The 15,905-nt window shown below is 41.4% G+C and overlaps 1 protein-coding gene across 3 annotated transcripts in view; it reads right to left on the bottom strand.

Annotated features, from left to right (window-relative positions):
• The window catches only part of LOC114550847 (potassium channel, voltage gated eag related subfamily H, member 7), a 64,739-nt gene that overhangs the window by 24,428 nt on the left and 24,406 nt on the right, over positions 1 to 15,905 (bottom strand). For all 3 annotated transcript variants that reach the window (XM_028571766.1, XM_028571765.1, XM_028571767.1), the window contains exons 4-6: positions 13,455 to 13,934; positions 9,937 to 10,151; positions 4,552 to 4,977 (exon numbers count right to left, since the gene is read on the bottom strand). In XM_028571766.1, the coding sequence (XP_028427567.1) occupies positions 4,552 to 4,977; positions 9,937 to 10,151; positions 13,455 to 13,934 (1,121 nt within the window). The remainder of the gene's footprint in view (positions 1 to 4,551; positions 4,978 to 9,936; positions 10,152 to 13,454; positions 13,935 to 15,905) is intronic.

Raw genomic sequence — 15,905 nt, 5'->3', positions numbered from 1 at the left:
TAACAACCTTTTCCAGCAATCAAAGTGAACAAGTTGTTTGTCTTCAAAAACATATGTAGCTTAGGAATGCCTAATCTTATTGACACACCACACATACTAGACACACAGACTACACACTGTGGGTGATTCCTGCCGGTGTAGAGATCTTTCAAGGTCTCAGCGTACGTCAACACAACTTCACTGACGAAGCCTATGGCTACAGACACACACACACACACACACACACACATTACAATGCACACACACTGCCTTCTGTTCTGTTTAATTTAAACCACTTTAATCCTCCCGTCTCAATTTTCTAGCCTGAGTAAATTAATACGCAGACTATGGGAGGAGTGTTGGTGAGAGGGGGGCAGCATACAGCCATGACACCAGTCTCGATCCATTAGTGTCGTGGAATTTGTAAGCACAATAAGTGAGAATGCTAATAGGTCCTAACACTGCCACTCGTGCCTGACAATTAACCATAATATCCGTGGGGACATTTTTATACACTGGCACCCTCCTGCAGTAGTCGTGCTACCTCATGTCTATACGTCCTTAGTTTGTACAGGTGAGAGTAAATATTACATGGAAAAGCAGTAAGAGGGCTGGAGTTTTTTTTTCCTATTTCTTCTTCTTTCTTTAAAAAAAAAAGATGATGCATGAGGGAGAGTGTGTCTCCGTCATGGTGAGAAAGAGTGCTGTAGCTGCTTCTGATGGGTCCATTAATGAGCCTCCGTTCTCCCAATCTCACCCATAAATCACCACCATCATTCACTGCTGTGCATCCGGCCAGCGACCCCTTTCACTGACAACTGAGCGAATAATGAATGAATTATAAATAGGAACATATGAGCCTTAAATTATCCATCATCTGTGAGCATGCATTGCCTTAGGTGTAGTGCTGCTGACTCTGAGTGACCTGCACAGATGACACAGCACACGGTGTATGATGTGGCCCACACAGTGTAATGTTGATTAAAATCTGGGCTTACAGTAAGTCGGAGGCGTGTGGGGCTGAGGAGCCAAGCTAAATCTCCCATTAGCAGCCAGCTGTATAAAACATATCCGCCGAATATCCCTCCGGCCATCTGCCTTTCCAGGCTCTGCTGGCCACTTTAAAACACCAGGAGTCAACCTAAGCTAGGATGCAACCGTTTGACTGTGTACATGCTATCATATATTAAATGTCTTCTCATGTTAAATGGGTCACTGGGCACATTTGTAACTCTTAATTTTTTGGACTCATGGAAAAATATTTCAGTCTATTGTTTTGGTAATTAATCTGAACTCGTCTGAACTTTTAGTTGCATATACTTACAATACTGTATAACATAAATATAATTAACAAATGGGCAGCAGAAGCTGTAAACACAACAGTGACATATTACCACCTGATGAATGCAAGTTCAATATTCTCTTTCCTTTCAGCACTGATTTGGTCTCGGCTAACTCCTGAGAAAAATATCTGGCTCTTTAGCTGCGTAATGCTCCACTATGTTCACCAGGTAGTTGCTAACTTTGTCTGTCGATGCTGGGTAAATGAGGTACAGCGATTTCTTTTTTAGGGCTTTTTCACTGAAAGAACTGGCTGCTGCAGCAGAAAAAAACAATGCTGATGAGAGCAATGAAAGAAAGAAAGAAAGAAAGAAAGCATGCTGGGAGATGCTGTAGAGCTGAGGGGAACTGCAGAGTTGGTGATGACTACCTGTGTGTTCATCACTGCAAGCGACACCTTTCACTACACGCGGCCATGTTATCCATTGTTAATATTAAAATACTGACTACCATGTTCCTAACCCTTACTGGCTGTCAAAATGTTACAAGTGGTCACATTCCCTCAAGACTATTCTATACACTAGAGCGGCACAGGTCACAAAACAAGTCAGCAATATTGCTTTGCATATTCATCTAATCTAATAAGGAAATAAAAGATACTGTCTAAAACTATATTTTTGTCTGAGTAAATGGTTGTACAATAATTGTAAACACAAGTCTGTGTCTATTTGGACTGTTTGCACTATTTCAGCAGGGCAGAAGTGAGATTGAGGGGGCTGCTTGTTACAGTGAACCTGCCTCCTCTTTCTTCTCTGTTTAGCACAGTCGTTGCTGTAGGTTTTGCAGCATAATAGATTTGGAGTGCACTTCTGTGGTCTGCTTCAACCAAAGGCAAAACTACTGCACATTTTGCAATCTGACAAATGTAAGGCAGAAAGAATAATTAGATAAAGCTTGTTTAACTTGCATGGAAATATGTATAGAGTAAAAGCCATAAAATATATATATATGACATATTTGTGATAGAGCTTTTTATGCTCACAAATATTATATATATATATATAGATATATATATATATTTGTGAGCATAAAAAGCTCTCACCTAAGGATAAAATCCAATCAATAATAATCAGTGACATGGTAAACTTTATGGAACTGCTTCAATGACAACAAATAAAAACCTGACACTGTGAACTAATGTTAATATCAATGTATTACTGAGCACTGAAAGAGATATCTCTCTTAGTGTTCAGGACTACTGAAAAAAAATAATACAAATTTTTCAATAAAATTACCTATGCCCTAAGACATTTTAGGTTAGAAGTCTTGGCTGAGTTCAGTTGTTAATGTGCACTGACTCTACCCTGCCCAGGATTAAAGGAAAATAATATTTGAATTTGGGTTTGGAGCACATTTTCACACTAAGCCTCTGTAATTTGCAAATACCTCAAATTTGGAAACTATGTACATGTGAACGTGGAGGTAATAGGCAAATAATATCATCTTATCACAACAGGGCATTCATATGAAAAGGATGGAGGAGCTCATATGACTCCTGTACATAAATTCTGCAGAGCTAAAATCCTGCACTGACAAAGAATCTCTCATGAGAGATTTCTCCCTGCCATGTTTCTAGTCAAACCAGAAAAAAACATCTTACCATATTGGTGGAGATGGTTTCCAGGCAACAAAGGTGCACAGATTAGGTCTAAAAATAGTCAGGGTCTCTGTACAAAGAGCTAAAATAACACACCTTCAAGACAAGAGCTAAAACTGTACATGGATGTGTTATTTTCAGTTTCTGGTAGTGATTGGAGGAGCTAAAAATACAACATTTTGTCATTCTAGTCATCCTGTCAATGTGTGCTTCTGACACCAGCTGTAACGGGAACACACATGCTGTCACTGCGCCAGGCATCTAGCTGTATGACGAGGACATACATCGTGCCGTGGCGTTGCTCAGCTGTCTGCTCTTTTTTCTCCACCTGCCACTCACTGCCAGCCTCCAGCCGTGGACCCCCTCACAGGAACACACACCTAATGGTAAATAATGACTCAGCAAACCAACGGACTGACATCAACACCGCCCTCAACACACACATCAATATTTGTGTGTGTGTGTGTGTGTGTGTGTGTGTGTGTGTGTGTGTGTGTGTGTGTGTGTGTGTGTGTGTGTGTGTGTGTGTGTGTGTGTGTGTGTGTGTGTGTGTTTGGGGTGCGTTTGGTGTTGCATCAATCACCACATTATAGTAGATTGTGTGCTTCTTCTTTGCTTGCTTTAGTTCTTCCATAATTTAAAAAAAACTGAAAGCAAGAGTCAAGGTAGCAGCCTGCCATCTAACTGCAATTCACTTAACGTATTAATATTCAAGAGTACAGTAGGTACTAGATGCATAGGTAAGCATTCTGGGGTTGACTTATAATGAGATTGTTATTGCATTCTCTAAATGGCTCTCTCTGAGCATTGGATCACTTGCTAAGCCATCTCCCTCAGACACACATGAGTAAAATAGTTTCTCACAGACACGGTGGTTAGGGAGGCTGAGACCTTTTTAACTGATTTGGATTGCCCGGGGCCTTGCATTCTGGCTCTGATGGAAAGAGAGCGGAGGGAAGCAGATGTGACAGCCGAGCGTCAGATTGCTTTAGAAGTCTAAACAGCTCAGAAACATGAGTGGCCCTCACATTATGACGCAGGAGTAATGAAGAGGGGTCTCAGCTTTGCAAGGTGAAAAAGTTTGAGCACTCAAATTTGGGCTTCTCAAATAGTAGTATCAGATGTATGTAGCTAAAGTACACTGTCAGGGAAAACATATTGACCACAGAATCTTCAACATGTCCAACAACCAAAAGCTTCCTCTGAGAAAGACTCTACATGAATCCCAAACTGTCAGTGCGGTAGGGCTGCACAATTAATCGCAATGTTATCAAAATCGAAATATGGACAAGTGCAATAACCAAATCGTAGGTGGCACGCAATATCTGTTATGTATGTATTAAAATTATATGTATGTATCAAACACCTAAAAATCGTATCCAACAGACTAAAGATAAAATCTTTGTTTGGTATAGATCCTTGCAAAAATCACACTATAATCATTTACATTGTTTTAATTTGAATATTTCTCAATGAAAATGAGGATAATGATTGAAAAATGTTCATTCCCTCCAATTTCGAGAATTATATCGCAATCGCAATGTCAGTCAAAAATAATCGGAAATTGATATATTCCCAAAATGATGCAACCCTACAGTGCGGCATGACTAAGTCATTAATTCCCCCTCTCTCACCTCATCTGATCCTGAGCCAAAGATGAGCAGGTCAAACGGGATGGCGGCTACCATGTCTATGAGGAACCAGCCCTTAAAGTAGTGGATGGCAATCTTGGCCGGGTGGCTGACCACTTCCTCGTTAGCGTTGACGTATGTGGTCCTGAAGTTTATAAGGATGTCCACGATGAACATGATGTCCACCATCAGATCCACCACGTTGAGGGGTGAGCAGGAGTAGCCACACTCCCGCCTCCTCTGCTCCTCAATGTCGTTGAGGAGGAAGGCAGCAGAGTAGGGCGTGAAAATGGCAGTGTAGATGACCAGCAGCAGGATCAGCCAGTCCCACACTGCTTTGAAGGGACTGTAGTGAAGGATGGTCCACGTGTCCATGCGCGGGGTTTGAAGCTTGTACTCAGGCAGCACGTCTGCACCCAGAGAAAGAACCTGAGGAGGGGGACAGAAAGTTTATCAACTTACTCACATGAAATTTGATCAAAGTGCAGAATTTATTTTACTGTTTGATTCAGCTGTTTGATATCTGCGCTGCTTTTCAACCAAAAACAATTATTATATTTTTGGAAAAAAAGTGTAATTTAACAGTGTTTGCTGCAGATTTCTGTTTAGAGCCAAGTGTCTTGCTTTAAAATGGCACTTCAGTCATTTTGCACATGAAGATCAGTGTTCACTCATCACGAGGAGCCTTTTAAAATAGTTCTAAAATGGAAGTATCAAATTTTTAAAAAGCACAATTTTAAGTCTGAGAAAATACTTTGATGTATGTGTGACCAGTCTTACAAACTGAAGGCCCGTGAGGGGTGTGACGTTTGAAAAACTTGGGCATTTACAAGGTAAGAAAGGTCAAGGAAAAGATGCAAGTTGCAATTATGGGAAATGTAAGATTCAGCATTTTGGGAATTAGTCATAATATCTCAGCCCCTGCTAATTTGATTTTGACGATCCTTTTTTCAATCTTTCCTGCACAAGTAGCCCAACTTTGTGAAAGTGAAATACTGAATCACTTAAGTATCCTTTAATGGTGCAATGATGGTCTTGTAAATAAAATAAAAAGGTATCTCTAAATTCTCCACTGTACAGTAATTCTGCATCAAAGTTCCCATGTAGACGAGGTTAGAATGATGAGTTGCAGAAGAATCTTAAACATGCCTTGTGGTTCAAGAAAATAAGTTAAATTCAGTAGAATGTAAATACAGTTTAATATAAGCCAACATGCATTAGCATTTCCGTGCCATTACATTGATGTGCGTGCTGGTTTGTAGGATTTCATTAAGACATATGAGATATAAGATTAGGTCAAGTAAAGGTCATGTTTGTTGATATGTGAGTAATCTGGCTGCAGGATTTGAACTTCAGCACCATGACTGTACAGTACATACTGTATAATCCGAATGCTATTCAACATCCTAGAAAACCTTGCATGAGCAGATTACTTGAGGCATACTTTTCCCACTCCCCCAAATAAATCATTCACGTGTTAAATGAAGGATGAAAAAATGCTTCTAGTCTAATAATTTGAAATTTTAAGTATGTATGCATAAAAAGATTCTCTCACATGTTCCATACAGTAGCAAGCTGCTTTAGAGCTTTGCAGGCCTCTAACTTACCATCCCCAAATACAATTTAAACCGTCCCAAAGTAAATGCTGGCCATCCCAATAATTAAAATAGCTGGATTTCAATACAATACAATTATTTAGATAATTAGAAGTGATGCAAAGCGTAAATAAAACACCTTTGTCCCCAACTCTTCTGCGCTACATTTTGCCATTGTGCCTGCTGGTGACAACAGAATGTACAAAATCCCACCACTACTTAGGGACGCCATTGCAACTGCCTGACAGTTGCATAAAGTACACTGCTTTTAGATATGTATGTGACTGAGCACTCTTTTGCAATTCTACATGACAACTTAGTCAGAGATTAATGTTATGGTTTAAATAGCAGTTGCCCTGGCCATGGTTTCATAACTTGTGAAAATCCTGTGTACAGCTACTGTTGAGGGAAGAACATATATTGTGATCACTTGTGTGACAAAAAATATCTAAGAAGTTGTTCATAATTTAGCATTTGAACAGGAAAAAAAACATCAGCATGAAAGAAAATTTCAACAGACAACAAACAAACAACAGCGTACATAGAATCCTTACAGTGTTTTGCATAGAGGATGGAGCAAACATCCATTCTAGCAAACCTGGATGCCCCCATCATTATCTCTGTTATTGCAGTTACCATATATAGCTGAATAACTTTTACCATCAATATTACAGAAGCGTCATGGACCATTTGGGATCAGAGTTTCAATGACTTGGAAGTAATTACAGGCGCGGGCAGAGGATACCATTGAATTATCTAAGTGTCCGACTAAGTTCTAAGGAGGAATGCAAAGAGAGAGAGGCAGGTAAAGTACATGAGCTGGAAGGGCAGACAGGCAATTACTGTGTACCCATCAGTGAGAGAATGAAAACAGAAAAAAAGACTCCACCACTTTCACCCATCACTTATTGCATTCCCCCTTATCTCTGCCGTGGTCACCTTCACAACCCTTGTGATTGAGAGGAGAGGACTCGGGGACAGAAGGATGATGTATGCCACCAAAAAGGCTGCAGTGTTAATAACTGAATTAGTTATTAGAAACTCCTGCCCTCTGTGCGATATGGAGGCTCAAATGCTTTTACCCTCCCATATGGGTTCACCTTTGAAATCGATCAGAAACCAAAGGACAGACAAAGGAAATGTCTTCTATTATTCATCAGGCTGTCACTTCATTAAAAGCGGGTGTTCCAAATTCTTGTTCCATTACGGTCACAACTCAATGTGTAATTGCTGTTGACCTGTACTTAGATTTCTGTGTTCTTAAATTGATTTCTGTTACAAATAGTCAAGAAAGGGGTACAAAAAAACAAAGAAAAGCTTGCACATAACTAACTAACTAACTAACTATGACCGTTTTGGGGATTAACAAAATACACCTCATACCACTCTATCTCAATGTGTTAAAGTCCTCGCACAAACATTGTTTGTGATCAATAGTGATGATACAAACATAGTAACTCTGCACTACATCAACAGCGCTTACCACCACAGATGCATTACCCCTCGGCCAGCTAGGAAGCCTGCGAGGAGTCGGTTGGTTGGCAGAATGACAGCTCTGGATTAACGTGTTGTAGCCAATCTGTTTCTAAATAAAAGATCATATCTTAATTATTTAACATACCTACTGTAGCTATGTGCATTTGGCGCAAATGATCTCTCTTGTGAGATAATGGAAGGCCTGTTGTGTGTTTGGCTTGGCTTCAAACACTATGCAAATGAGCATTAGCTTTCTCCCCTTCTCCGGTTCTTTTTGCTCCGCACTGTCAGGGATGGGCTATTATTTATGAGTGGAGTGTTCTTTCATGTTTCTGGGGTTAATCACATGGCTTCCATCATTAAAAATGATGCATGTATGATTTTATTCCACATTAATGGAAAGTCGTGGGCATCTAAGACTCGTGTGCATGAGCTGCATGCACTGAGACGTTCAAAATGTGCAAAACAGCATGTGAGCATGTGAGCTGCACGTCTGTTTTCTTTCTTAGTTGACCAGCTACCTGGGTGAACCCTCCATCTGTCTGCGGTAGCTGTGAGGCAGCCAAGGCCAGGGGAAAGCGTGTCTGTTCAAACGCCTCCATCATGGCTTCAAATGAACTCAGAGGAGTCCGGAGTTGGTTTCAAGACATCTGCCGTTGCTTTGTGTTCCTCACAGTCTGGTGTCAAGAGTACTGTTTACAGATCTAAACTGTGGAAGATGGGGATACGCCGCAATAACCCCATGGCTTATTTATCTATTTGCTACTATGATAATTTTAATGCTCGATAGCATACAGTACGCAAAACATAGCAATGACACACCATATGCTCAGTCATAGAAGGAGCAAGAGGGGAGGGGGCGTGGGCGTGGGCGGGGGGGCTGCAAAAACTGGTATAGCTACCACTGTACACACACAAGAAGTAACACTTCAACTGGTTTTCAGTTTCTAGTGTAATGTTACAAAATTCCATTAACACTACATTAACAAGCATTGCCTCTCTGTTGCTTGATAACTTTGACTTTAATGCTGGACGGAGAGGTCAGTTTGGTGCACTGTGGTCTGCTCTGCCTATAGTGTCAGGCCTTCAGCTGAAGTTGCCTTTGAGTGCGAACAGGGGTCAGTTTCTGAGCCCCCCTTCCCATTACAATGTTAATAGGCAAAAATGCAAAACTAAGACCTAATCAGTGGTTTGTTGCTGTCTTGGCCTACAGTACCCCTGGGGATGCATTCACTTATAGTACTTGTCTACTCTGCCTCTCAGCCCTGGCAGGGAAGGTGAGAATGTATGTAACTCTAGAAATATGGCCTGAGCTCTGGACACTGTCTGGCAGTGGTAAGAGTATCCCTGATTATCTGCTGCATGTGTCAGACGCCTCTGCCGTTTTACATACCAAGACCCTTGAGTTTCAATGAATCATCCTGAGGCACACGGGGCAGGTGGGGGGGGAAGTAGGGTGGGGTGTGGATGCTATCTGCTGACTTCATCGGCTGCTCAATCTGTGCAAGTGTGATTTGTGATGACAGTAAATTATATAATGATGAACAATACTATTGAATTCCACTGTCTCTCCACTCCAGTCTGCACAACTTCAGACAGTCAACAAAGGATTGGTGGTATGAATTATTAAGAAAGGCAAACTATATGTGCCCATTACTGTTCTTAATTGTTTCCCAAACAAGAGTCTACTAACAGATGGTTGGATAATAGATTTTATACAACATTGATTTGTAGCCTGCACATTTAGTTAACTTCTGTACAGTCACACTTTAGTTTGTCTTTAGAAAAGTTTGCCATAAGTCCTTATATGGTAATTTCTATTTCTTTGAGTGAGCAGTGCTGAGTGTTTTTAGACTTTTTTTTAAATTACAAAATATCTAGTATCGGCCTCAAAAGTATCCGCCAGTCTTTAACTGAAACTTGCAATTGAATGAAGGATTTGAAGATTCCAAATGTTCATATACATGTTTGAAATACTGTATATGGAACTGGAATTAGCACTTAGAAAGGTGATAAAAGCAGAAAATCTGTGGGTATTAGAGGTCTTCATGGGTTTTAAAATGTTGGAGCTGATACTGAATAGGCTCGGATCCATTCAGATCCACTCAGGATTTAAACATACAGGCCCCATACACGCGGCAGTAAAACCAGAACTTACCCGACCACATAAGACCTCGGCCGGGTTCTAGCTATTGCTAGCAGAACTTTTCACATGAATGCAGAGATTTAAGGCCCACACGATTGAAAACATTCTCAGTCTCAGTTTTCACAAATTCAGAAACTTTTCACAGATTTTTGTGGCGAGCCTTGGTCTTACCTGCGTCACCTTATCGGTTACATTGTGTGTGCGGTCTTTGACCTTTGGGGCGATGATGGTTTTCTCAGACGATGGAGGGGAAGGGCACTTCTTCTCATTGTTGGCCTCAGAGAAGTTGAGCGTGATGAGGGGAATCTTGTTGATGGTGCTGTACTTGTTGAGGTTGGAGTCGGAGGTGGAGCCGAGCAGGCTGGATTTGATCTGGCTGAGTGGCCCTGGAAGAGAAAGCAACAGGTGGAGGATGTCGTCATTAAAAGTTGCCACATCTTGTACTACTGTTGGGCTATTTTTGATCTAAGCGTTTCTGAATTGTGGACATCAGAGAACAGTCTAGTGTTCATTTGTGATTGCTGTGACATGGGTAGTGAGCATGGGGTGGCCCTGACTTTTGGAGTGAGTTCAACCACAACACCACACTGGGAATACAACAGATACTGAAATATAAACTCCACACCTCTGATTGACCTGTCTAGGGTGAACATGCCTTTCAAAGTTTCTCATTAAGAAATAATGAAGAACACTGTTGGTGAAAGAAAAGAATGATTCAATGCACAATCAAATAATGCAACTCAGTTAGTCAAACCACCTGTCTGTCTGATGAAGTGTGTTTAGTCAAGAAAATCTTCCTTCCTCATGCTATACAGTGTTTTCTAAAAGCATAATAAGAACTGACTTTTAGAAATCAACTCCCTGCCTTATTGTGAAAGCATTCAACACTGCAACAATATGTGACAGCACTACACACACTGACATCTGACCCAGTGAGAGTGATAAAAAGTGAAAAAGAGAGAATTGCTGATTCAGCCTTGTGAGCCAGCCAAGGAAGGTTGCACTACCCCCCGCCCCCCTTTTCACAAAGTACAGTGCAGTGATTGAGGGTCAAGGACAGAAAAACAGACAGCTGAGAATGAGAGAATGCATGCACAGCTTCAATACATGCCACAGTAAGGATACATCATTGCAGTCATGAAAAATAATTTCAAAAAGGAAAAGCTGAAGCCATACCCCCAGCCATCCAGGAGCGAGATACTAGCAAACCAGAAGAGAGAAGAAATAGGGGGTAAAGGGGAAAGTGGGAATATGGAGGGATGGTTGGATTGCAGGGTCAGTAGTCATGAGTACAATCAACATTACTTAAAGGTGCACTATGAGTTCCTGCATGGTTTCAGCGCGATTAAAATTTTGTCTCAAATCGTAGGCATCTCGCCTTGGTTCGCTAGCTGCCTGTGGCTGTGCACCAAAATACAACACACCACGCTCCAGCCAATCACTGACAAAATGATTGGGGGAGAGGGTGGGGGGGTGGCAGAGTTGATTGAGTAGCGTGAGTTGTATCTTAGAGTAGCTGCTTGATAGCTGGTTTGTTGTATTTTGGTGTACAGCCTGTGCCTCTAGTGTTTATTTGACGTTTACGACCCGTGTTGTCTCCCGAGACCGGGCTTTTTCACAGTGTATTCAGGGGGCAGGCAGCTAGCGGATCAAGGAGAGATGCCTACGATTTGAGACAAAAATTGAATCTCGCTGAAACCATGCAGGAACTCATAGTGCACCTTTAAAGTATCACATTACAGCATATATCAGGAAATAGAAAATTTGCCAACTCTGCGAGCGAACCTACAAATGTACATACAGTACTGTGGAGCGAATATTAAAACATTAACATTGGCCAGTTATATTTCAATTTTGGGAACTCCTCATTTGATCCAAAAAACAAGTAAAATGAATGTGTCATAATCTGTGTCAGCGAGATAATGTTGTGAAATGCATGCAGCATCAGCACTGCTACAGGTCCATTGCAATCTAACTTTTGACGTGAAAAGGACAAATGTGAGCATAGAGAATTGAAATGGAAACACAGTCAGGTTTCTTTTCATTTACTAAGACATGGTAACAAGGAACCAGAGGTTGCATAGAAGAAAACAGAGATTACAGACAGTGGGAGGTATCATCTTGTAAAGCTTCATTGATTTTCTTCAATGAACAAAAAGGAAAATAGAGATGTATTGCGTTGCTTCATGCAAGCGCGTGCAGAGGTCAGTGTGGTTTTTTAACCAAGCCTTCCTCTGGGCAACTGGTTTGGGATCAGCAGGTCATGCGCACTAAGACTGAGTCATTTAGTGCCGTGCCAGTGTTTTGAGGCGCTGGCCCAAGCACTTCCAAACACAGGCAGTCGTCCACCAGGGCATTTGCATTCAACATAAACCTCATTCATGTGGGAAACTCATGCAACAAGCAGGCTTGTGCAGAATACATTATCCAATAGACAGGCTCAAATTTAACAGGTCAAGATGCAGCAGGGCTGCTGTTTGTTACCTTTCATATTGCGACCATTGTCTGTGTGAGAAGAAAGAAAAAGGGTGAGTGAGTGGAAGTAAGAGAAGAATTTTGGGTGCTTCTATGATGACAAATGGGGGGCTGGCATCAACCCCCCCCCCACATCTACTGTCCCCATGAACAATTCATTACTGTGAAGTTGACATATTACTGTGTCAGCCACTGGGATCTATTTAAATGAGAATTGTAGATAAGGGGATGGGGGTAGACAGATTGGCCTGGAGGAAACGGCCAGTCTGGGGCATTTTTACCCTCATCCAAATGAGGGCCAAAAGGCTAATGAGTGATTGAGACTCAAGGGAAGATCAATAGCACACAGTGTAGATGGTGACTCACTATAATACTGATTGAGAGACTGGCATCCACATCTAAAATCTACTATTTTGGGCACCACAGCGAGTTTGGTAATTAATATAGCCAAATTATAGTAAATGTTTGTCACAAGTAATACATTCTTTCATAAGTCTCTTAATGTAAAACACAACAGTTGGGTATTGACCACATCTCACTCTTTGCTTTTGACTGACATCACTTGACAAATAGTGTTTTTGTTTGAGCAGTGGTCACCAACCATGCTCTGTCAAGGGCCAAAATTGTACTTTAAAATAAATAATAAACATTTCTAAAGAGCCCCTCCATACTTCTCATATTAAAAGTTTAAAAGTTGAACTTCTTCACTGAAAAAGTCCATTCTAAGTATGTACACTTAGGCTTCGAGTTTCCACATCACACTTGTAAGTTCAGTATTGGACCACAATTGGCTTTCAAACTAGTTGTTATGTCCCAAAGTCTTTTTGTACATTCATGTGTTAAACTGAGATTTAAGGTGAGCTCAAAGAAACCTTTCCCCTTCACCGGATGAATGTAAAAACAGCTTTTTAGTGTCAAATTCTGCACAAACATATAAGTGACACAACATTAACATAACACAACTTCAACCATAGAGTGGGACATACAGCAGATAAAACAAGTGAAACTGTATTTTTTAGAATTGTTGGGTTTCTGTAATTTACACAGTATGGCTTGGACATACTCTAACTGTAAAGTGTCCTGAGCTAATTTCTGTAAGGATTTGACACTATAAATAAAATTGAATTGAAAATTGAATTGCAACTGTATTTGTTTGAAATTCAAAATAGTTGCCTTACAGTGTACATTAGCGGCATAGTAGAGCAGATTCCTACCTTCACTGGCGTGTCTGTCTCTGAATGCCATCTTGGAGTTGGACCCACAGCCTTCCATGTCATGTACGGAGGAGGCTCTGCGAATGCTGCACACACTCTCTCTGGAGGCGGTTGGAGTGAGGCCCGGGATTGACGGAGTTGCAATGACAGTATCCTCCTCGCTCTGTAGTTGGGTCTGGGTGATGGACTGGTCAGGGTATGTCCGATCCCAGGGGCCCTTGGGCGACGAGTGGTCCAAAGGCCCGGACACAGGGGTGGAGCAGTGGCTGGGGTCGATGAGGGCGCGGGTGTCATTGGCGTAGGAGGGACTGCAGCTCTCATGGGTGGTGGGAAGTTGGTAGTCACGCGTAGCCACTGAGCCATCGCTGTGGCGAGGGGAGTCCACCATGACGGCATCGGGGTCTTCCTGGGGCAGGGACTGCTTGCTGATGCCCAAGAGAGGTAAGGCCGGGAAACGGAAGCGAAAGAATCTCCCTTTCCCTGACAGAGAAGAGAGCAATGAGAATGAGATTACTATCATACTATTAGTACATAGTCATACGAACAGTTCATGGTGACCAATAACACTGTATGGAGTGCCTAAGGGCAGTTTGTATCACAAAGACAAATCTAAGGCAGTGTATAGCTAAGTAACTCCGTTATCGTGATGTTATTTGACTGATTTGAGACCACAAACAGAGTGTAGGGTGCTTTTTAATGAGCCAGTGGGATCAACATAACCCCCACCGACCTTGTGTTATGTTTTTCACGTGTGTTTGTAGCAGAACTGGCTTGCAGTCTTCAATATCCCTGCTGACATCTCGTACATGTTTGCCAATAGCACTGAGAAGCCTGCCAATGCAGCTATCTTAAAAAGACCCTGGCAGATCAAAACAAATGCTTGTTCTGCCTCAGGCACTAGTTCAATCTTCAACTTCCTTCAATTATTCATGGAGGAGGACATTTGGTGAAATATTATAATGGCAGTAGTACGTTGAGGAGTCAGTCCTGTAAAGGATAATGTGTAGGATTTTAATGAATGATTGATGGCTCTGGGGAGATAGAGGAGATTGTATCACAAAGTGAAATTTAGGGTGCTGCTACCATGGCAGTAGGCAGTTATGAGGGAATAGAAAAAGTGAAGAAAGGGGAAGAAATATAAGTATATGGTAGTTTATGCTATATACACACAGTAGACACTCACGCCATTCATGCATGGGCACATTCAGTTGCATTAAACAACACCTGCAAACATGTCATGAGAGAGTCACAGGATTTCACATATGGACCGCAAACCGTGGCCTGCATGTTGTGAATCATTTATTCGCCTGAACATATGCCATACATATCAGAGCGCTGTCTCAGTCCTCGACAACAAGTCTTACTGGCATGATACACAGTAAAAAAAAACAAGTGCCTTCATGAAGAAAAGAAAAACAAAACGGATGCCCACACCTGAATTTATAAGATAACCACCTCACACTGCATCAGTATGTTCTCTTTGTATATTTGCATGAAAAAACCACAGCACATACCCTGGTCAACTGCAATATCTGCAAAGAGTGGACCAGCTGGGGATGTATTCAGAAACACAATAGGGGCTAAAACATAACATAAAGTGATTTTTTTTAGGCTGAGGAGGGAGCAGCATCTCAATCTTCCTTATTGCTCCTTCTATTGTGGTGAGACTGAGAGGGGGGAGACAGAAAGAAAGTAATTTTAGACACAATGCTCTGTGTATTCTTGGGTTAGTGTAGTGTAAATTAAGTCTCTAGCCTAATGCTGATGATGCCAGAAATGATCATTTGCATTTAATTGGTGAGCTGGATCAGAAGCTAGTGAAAATCAGCACAGGACTAAACAAGTCAATCATCGTAATGAAATGACGTGAGTTTTTCTGTTAAAGAATTATGAACAAGTTATGTTTCATCTAAGCTTGGTGCTTGGAGGCAGATGAGACTGCTAATCAAAAATACTATCGGATTCATCAGTTTGAAGCTGATCCCAAACCAGGAAACCCAATTTATATTTCAAAGAGGCCGCACAATACATCAAAACCTTGTTTAGTGGGGCTGCCTCAAACATGATAACTTCCAAAAGAAAAATTGTTTTGCAATCACACCACAGCAATACTACAACTTTGAATTTTTTTTCCAATTAATTGTGCAGCTCTAGCATTTCACATTTCCGACAGTTTGTTTTTCCGACTGTTAAGATGACACCTTAAAAAAATAATGAATGGTAGCAAAGAGCTGTGTTTTCTAATTACTGCGACCTGAGGATAAACATACGCCACAAATCTTTTAATTAGCTCATAATTTAGTTGGCCGTTCGTGGTGTGTGCTGACAACAGTGTATGTAGCTGTATTTAATTGTTATATTGAAAGGGCTGAACCTTGCAGGAATAGGCTGCCCTTTGAGTGCTGTTACTGGGTTTTGTGTGTGTGTGTGTGTGTGTGTGTGTGTGTGTGT

The sequence above is a fragment of the Perca flavescens genome, chromosome 24, assembly GCF_004354835.1.
Source record: "Perca flavescens isolate YP-PL-M2 chromosome 24, PFLA_1.0, whole genome shotgun sequence".
NCBI classification, from domain to species: Eukaryota; Metazoa; Chordata; class Actinopteri; order Perciformes; family Percidae; genus Perca; species Perca flavescens.
This window is presented reverse-complemented; position numbering and strand designations above follow the sequence as displayed.